Source organism: Pyrus communis, chromosome 8, assembly GCF_963583255.1.
Source record: "Pyrus communis chromosome 8, drPyrComm1.1, whole genome shotgun sequence".
Taxonomy (NCBI): domain Eukaryota; kingdom Viridiplantae; phylum Streptophyta; class Magnoliopsida; order Rosales; family Rosaceae; genus Pyrus; species Pyrus communis.
In genome coordinates, this window is record NC_084810.1 from 3,192,795 (window position 1) to 3,200,643 (window position 7,849).

The 7,849-nt window shown below is 34.7% G+C and overlaps 1 protein-coding gene across 1 annotated transcript; it reads right to left on the reverse strand.

Moving 5' to 3' along the window:
• Positions 1-2,588: 2,588 nt before the first annotated feature.
• Positions 2,589-6,651, reverse strand: LOC137741876 (protein trichome birefringence-like 37; the record flags this gene model as incomplete). Its single annotated transcript, XM_068481577.1, has 5 exons — positions 2,589-2,895; positions 3,358-3,516; positions 3,731-3,906; positions 4,961-5,132; positions 6,497-6,651. Coding segments are annotated over 5 exons (969 nt in total), but the record flags the coding sequence as incomplete, so codon positions are not given.
• Between the last annotated feature and the right edge of the window lie 1,198 nt (positions 6,652-7,849).

The following is a 7,849-nucleotide window of genomic DNA, read 5'->3' on the forward strand; positions in this document are numbered from 1 at the left end:
GAATATGAATTATCAATTATCCAACTTCCTTCAAAATAACCGCATCCATTTTATTACTTTAGTTATTTATCATCATCTCCATCACCATTACCTTGCACATTACGTAGCCAGCTGAGATAGAAGAGAAACAAATGATATCATGAAACTAAACCAGAAGCCATTCTAGAAATTTATTAATGTATTTCAAAACTAGGGGCGAACCGACTTAATGCCAAGGGGGGTCAGCTGATCTTCGACCTCCGGTGAATTTCTATAGATGACTTGGGTGTTGAGTCTTTGAAAGTTGGAGTTGCCCTTCATATATGCCTTCCAACTACTTGATAAAATGTGTTAGAGAAATGTTGCCCCTTTACTGTCTAGGCCTAATATTATTTGCCTTTTGCTTGTTTGTTGGTTGTTATTACAATTGTAGAAAAAAAAAAAAGAACGAAGTAAAAGATTATCAAAAAATGCAAAGTAAATGAAATGGTAATCTCATAGAATGAACAAAGAATCATCATTCTTAGACAAACATATTAATGAGATGCAATGAGATCAATCAATTTGTTAGTGTGTTCAAGATAAGTGTGTTCCTTTGTTAAACATTATATGGGAACAGCCTTGGAACATATTAGTTACCCACGCAAATGAGAGCTTAACAGGTGTGCAATATGCTTTTGCAAATAACTTCAGGCCTATCAAAACTCGATAAAGTAACGATTTGCATACTATTTCGATTATAAAAAAAAAAATTTGCACGCTGGGAGTGCTATTGTTACTAACCTCCCTAATAATATATTCTAAATCTGCCACTTTTCAAAACCGATGGGAAGAAAGGAAATGGATCCCATATATATAGAATTTTGGAAGATTTTCCTCTAAGCTTTATAGGGTTTTAATAACATATTCATATAAAGCATCAAACAAAGTCTAGCTTTTTCATTTTGTCAAAACAAAATTTGGCTGGTAAGGATATTAATATCTAGAAAGTACATAATTTATGGTTCTTTATAAGACCGATAATAGAAAAAAATGTGAGAATTAAATGCCCAATTACAGGAATGTATTGATAATCTGTAACAGTCTCTTTAACCTTATAAAACAGAGAGTTTCAGTCGCTTTTACATAAGCTTCCCCTTGGGGATGCCCATAGCTCTCTCTCTTCTCTTTCTTTGGCCTTTCTTCTAGAAACAAAATCCTTTCTCGAAGAACAGGGGGTGTAGTCATACTAAGATTTTAAAGGATTTTAAAAGAGATAGATTTGATAGGATTTAAGAGGATTAAAGACTCTTACAAAATTCCTATAGATTTTAAAGAATTTGAGTGGATTGTGGTGGAAGGATTTGAAATCCTAGGGGGTGAGGTTTGATTCTTTTTAGTTTTGGTTATATATACTTGTGGTGGAAGGATTTGAAATCCTTAGATTTGGATGGATTCTAAAATCCCTTAAAATCTTTTAATTGATTACAATAAGATTTTAAAGTCTTTTAAAATCCTTTCAAATCCGAGTTTGACTGCATCATTCTTAATAAATGATTCGCTACAAAATAATTTTTATGTATAGCCCATTTAATTAAGAATTTAGAGGAGAGAAGGCATGCAAGCCTTATTTAAATGACAATCCAAAAATATAAAATGAATTGAACACATACAACATCACATTATTTACGTTTCAACTCCATAATTAAATTATGCATGTATTGCGGCGAATCACATAGGTACATTACTTATTTGGCCTAGTCCATAATAAACCATATGCCAGTTCGCTCAATTTTGCGTCAAGTTTTCTCTTAGCTCCAAGTACTTCATGTATTTTCTTAGAGTCTCTTTCCAAATCTTTATAGATCTTTCTTACCCTTTTTGCATTGAGCCTTTGTCTCATAATAGAATCTTCTAACCGAAGTATCCGTAGGTCTTCAGTTTACATGTCCAAACCACCTTAACTGATTTATTATCATCTTATCTTCAATTGCAGCCACTCATGTTTTACCTCGGATATTCTCGTTCATGATCATGTCTTTTCTCGTGTGCCAACACATCCAAAGAAGCATTCTCATCTCCTCTACGCTCATTTTTTCCATGTGTTGATGCTTGATTGTCCAACATAAAGCATTTCTGGCTTTGTTGCTGTCTATAAAATATTTCTTGAGCTTTAGTGGCATACGTCAATTGTAGAACACATTTGATGTACTTTTCCACTTCATTCATCCATCTTGTATTCTATGGTTGAGATATTCATCCAATTCTCCGTTCTTTTCCAAGATAGATCCAAGATAATGCAAGGGCTCACTCTTTGGTACTTTTTGATCTCCAATATGGTGTAAGTTGTGTTATAAATGGTTTTTTTATTTATAAGATACAAGCCCCCAGGGCAAACCAGACGCAAGATCCCATAACCCCTCTTGGAAAAGAAATCTCATAACCAAATAGAACGAGTCTCATGCAGAAGAATCTGCATTCAAACGCGATTATCATAAGGTTTTAAATGGCTACTATTAACAATAATGGTCATCATCAAAACAAATTAAAACAATTTAGTTTAATGTGTGCGTATCTCCGCCTTCCGTGCTCAGTAGTAGCCACAAGAGTTGCGTAGAATATTTCCTCCTTTAGTGATCAGTAGCCACAAGAGTTGCGTAGAATAGTTCGTTCCAGGTATCAGGCACACCAGCAAGGCACCAGTGACTACAATCATTTCCTTTCTTTCCATCGATGCCATATGTAGATGGGTGTCCATCTTTTCTCAACTGCGATAGCAACGTTATGTCAAGCAAGATTACTGCGGATGTCATGGCAGTCAACACTTGGTTTACCACAGTTGCTGCCGGTGGTGAACCTCCCGGATATTTTGAGCCTCTTACTGGTTGAGTTTGTCCATTGCAAGTTGCTGAGTCTGACCCATTCCACTCTTTTCCACTGTTCCACCATTAGTATTACTAATTAATTAATTTAATTGTTACCCTTTTCAGGGTGAAATTAAACCAAAATATAATAAAAATAAAAGGGAAAAACTAAAATAAATGGCTACTTAGTACTACGGTCTAATGATATTCATCTTCACTTGTAAGTGAGATGTCTTAAGTTCAATTATCGTCAAAAGAGAATTTGAACCACATTATTATGACTAGCTTAGTGTAAAGCTTAGTTCACTCCTCCACCTCTAAGGTAGATAATATCGTTTGTTAAAAAAAAAAAAAAAAAAAAAAAAAAAAGCTAAATAAATTGACTGAGTATATGAGAGACTTCGTATAAATTAAATTCATCTATTTTGCTGTGGCACGTCATTTAGTAGATAAAATTATTAGGCCGAACATTATTGGATGTGATATTTTAATTATTTTCTTACTAGAAGATTTAAAAGAGGCATCAAGCACATACTTGTAGTGGGTCGGAGAAATCCCTTGAAAGAAAACTTTGGTGTTGCTAAAATCAACATTATAATCCACCCACTTGGACCAAGTAGTTAATCCCTCCCTAAAAGCAACTAAACGATCCATATCCTTGAGTATCTCACCTCCTGCTTCAATGTAGTCCCATCTGACACTCGTAATACCAAAATGTATAATCAGTGCATGCAAATTGAGGTTTTTAATTTCCAAAATATATTATAACTTGTTCAAAGTAGTAACTTGTTAAAGTAGTATACAGTACTTAATTATAGAGATCTGACAAATTATGTTTAAATTGTATAATTTTGGTGCAATGCTTAATTATTGTATTTTGAGGTTTCTATATGTAGCATATATCTCACGGTTGTTGGCTTCCTTTATGCAGCCACCAGTGCCAAGTATTAAAGATAAGCATATCATATCCTCTCCATGCGTCCCCGTTCTCAATAGAGTCCAGCTTTAGAACCCTGCCTACTACTGTATTCACTAGGTCCACCAAAAATGCATTGCGAGATAAAGTAACCGAAACATCATAATCCTGCAAAATCCAGGGGGTTAATTTTGTGATCACTCCAAAATAATCATTTGGTAATCTTATTATTTGTTTTGTATTTTTTTTAAATAAAAAAGTTTCATCATAAAATCAATTGTCAATATGGGAAAAGTAGTCAAATTTCTTATAAGCCCTTGAAAGACTTTTCCTTTCACCAATGTAGGACTCTTTTACCTTCACATTTTCACACGCCCACTCAGAAGTGCGAATTTTGAAGCCAAATACGAGGACAACAAGAATTGGTGACAGGGGAGCATGTGTAGCCGTTAGGCTTCACATGTAGGCCAACCTACTCTGATACCATGAAAAAAGTTGGGGTTTCACTGAAAACCATTTCACAATATGGGAAGTAGCCCTCTTATAAGCCCCTTGCAAGGTTTCTCCTTTAAAATGATGCCAGACTCTTTTTCCTTGACATCCTCACACCCACGCATGTGTGACGATTTTTCAAGCCAAACAAATGGACAACACGAATTGGGTGATGTGAAGCATGTGTGGCCATTGAGCTTCACATGTGGGCTGACCTGCACTGATACGATGAAGAAAATTGAAGTTCTACCATAAAACCAATTGACAATATGAGGAGTAGCCCAACCTTTTATAAACCCTTGCAAGCCAAATATGTGGACAATACGTATTAGGTAATGTGGAGCACCTGCGCCCGTTGGGCTTCATACTTGGACCAGTCTGCTCTGATACCATGAAGAAAGTTGGGTTCTACCATAAAACCAATTGACAATATGGGAAGTAGTTGAACTTCTTAAATCCCTTACAAAGTTTCTCCTTTTACCGATGTGGGAGTCTTTTACTTTCACATTCTCATAATTTTTTTCTTTAAAGAAAAATGCATGATAACTATTTTGAATGCACAAAACAATTCTCTTTTAAGATTAATGTTCAATAGTACTTGTCCACGTATACTAGTTAGTGATCAAAAGGCTACATTTATACACTTCGTTTAGGAACCTAATATCTAATCATATATATCGTTGGTAGAAAGTCTTTTGTAACTAGATAGATATGCATCTGAAAAACTCACAGGCAACGAAAACGTGGAGATGGCTTCTTTCCTTGTTATAGTATAATGTGTTTGGGGCACAGCAGCATACAACATACATGTTAGCGATTGCCATTGATTGAGGCTTAGAGAGTCACCTACGAATATTATTTTTTTCCCCTTTAACCTCCTCAGCATGTCCTCCCCATTGAATCTGTACCATGTATATACGTTGAAAAATGAGAAATATGTGATATTTCCGAATTCTATCAAGTAATTACATATGCTTATTTAAAAGGGAATTAAAAGGTGCAAGTGTCGGTGCCTTACATTTGTTAATTTTGTATTTGTGTCGCATAGTGTATATGTGGGTGTTCATAACTGTGAAGTATGTCAAGGATTGGCCATTGTAATTAAGGCTGGAGCCTAGTTATGATCACAACCCCTCCTGTTCTATCATGTGATGATAAAGTCAAATAACCCATGATATTGTCAAGGTCAATGATTTTGTATCATTTGATTTAGGAGAGTTCAAATCTTCTACACCTATTTTGTGTGTGGCCACCTCTATTATTGATGAACATGTGTTAAGTTTATGACAACAGGAGTAAGAAGAGTTAATTTTATAGACATGTGTTAATCAATATAGAAGACACGGAATTGTCACACACAAAATTAGTTTCAAATCATACGTGAAGACATTGTACAAGCGGAAGTTGATTTCTTTGCACCTTGCCCCTATTCTTGGGGCAAGGACTTAAATCTTGGAAAAACACTTTATTGCTTTCTGCAATAAGCACGTAACTATACGCACATAAATACAAGCTTTACTTATGAATCCACTTGTCTCCACCTTGCTGAATACTTATACATGTAAGCAAATGTTATCTTATCAAGCAGTATTCTAACATGCGCTGAGTATACATAGTTAATGGAGAAATTTTGGAAGGGTTTATATATAAGAAGTTTAGTTACTCTCTAATATTGCAAATTAGTTTTATGTTAGAACTTTAATTTTTTTTATTGTATCAAAGCAAGTTAGTCTACGTGCGAAGTTCAATGACTACACATGCTCTATGTCACCGAATTCACGTTGTCTATGTATTTGGCTTAAAAATTTGCCACGCGTGAGGGGGCATGTTAATATGTGAAAGTAAAAGAGTCCCGCATCGATGAAAAAAGAAACCTTACAAGGACTTATAATTAAGAGGTCGAGTTACTTTTTATATTGTCAACTGATTTATCAACACATTGGTTCCTTTTATCAACACAAGTTATGGGGCTAATGGTGTCTAATAAAGCTGTTAACCTGAACTTTTGATTAAAGAAAATTTTAATTGAATGCCTGATTACTACTAAGCGCAGAGCTAGCCTATTCTGGTTGTGAGGGTTGGGGCACAACCACTTCAAGCTTGTATGTGGCTCCACCCATGCTGGCAAGAGAACGTTACTCTCTAAACAATCTAACGACTTACAAAGCTCGTATGTACATATACGTAGGATTAACGAAATTCATGTCACGTCAATCTTCAACTGTATCAGTAGAGCTCTACATATATAAAACATGGAAATCGTTACCTTGGGAGTGCACATGCGTCAGGCTTCCATCTATATTTGAGATACTGATCGTCTGGCCGTCCATTTTTCTGGCAATCAAACTCTTCCTCAACGAAAGGGCAGCCCGATGTGTCATAGAGTGGATAGCTAACATCATAAACCCAACTCCTTGAAAAAAATCACATCCTTTTGCATATGAATAATATTGGCCTTCCAAATGGAGGCATAGAAAAATGAGTAGAGCATAAGAAAAAAAGCCATAGCCCTGCAACATATTTCCCATGGTTGACAGAGATAGAAATAAAGATGTATGTGTTATGTGTGTGTGTGTGTGTGTGTGTATAGATTGTGTGTGGTGGCAAATGGATTGGGAATTCGATTTCAGATAGAGTGAAAGATACAAACAAACGCTAGCTACTGTGCTTTCTGTATGGATGTCATCGATTTCAGTTTGTTGGGTGGGGTGTTTTTTTTTTTCTTTTCGTGTGGGGTTTACTTGGATACAAATACCCATTTTTCTTTCTTGTCCATTTCTTTTGATATAGCTTTTGTTAGTTTGGACGTTTTCTTGACGTGAATTATTTTCCAACAAATTTTTATATACTGGCAGATCCTTCTAAAGAAAACCATGTCTTTTTGTACAAAACAATGTTCTTTTTCCAGCTTCCAACAATGTAAAGGGCAATGATCTGGTACCAAATAAAAAAAAATGAAGTAAATAGTTGCAATGATTGTCGGCAGCAAATATATATATGAAAAACAAGTGTACTTTCTCGGTGCAGACAAAACTAGTCCACAATAATTTAAGCTCAAGCATGATTTTCAATATCGCAATAAGTAATGTTATTCATATTATGTTCTTGTATCATATTTTCATACAATCTTAGATGGTATTTGATGTGAACAGTTATATCATTTGAATTAATCTTATTTTTAAATTTAGTTTATTATTTAATAAACAAATAATTAAGAAAAATTAGTTAATTAAATGGTGATTGTGGTATACGATGAGTCTTCCTCTTTTCTTCCTTGGGTTTTGTCAAATTTTCAAATGATGTGTCTGTCCACATCAGATGCCATCTAAGATGATATAGAAATATGGTATGAATATCATTCCTCATTCTAACTTGAAAACTATCGCATAAACTCTTAATTTGATATACACTAAAAACAAAGAGTTGTAAAAATTGGAGTAGAATTCTCTCCCTTCTTTTTTTCTCTCCCCTTCCCTACTATTTGAACGGTCACGGTTAAGTCACGTCAACATCTTATATTAATTTTTTATAACAACAAGATAAAGACAAAATAAGAGAATGTAAGAGGATAAGATGGAAGGGGATGAAAAGAGAAGTGAAGAGAATCATAATCCGTAAA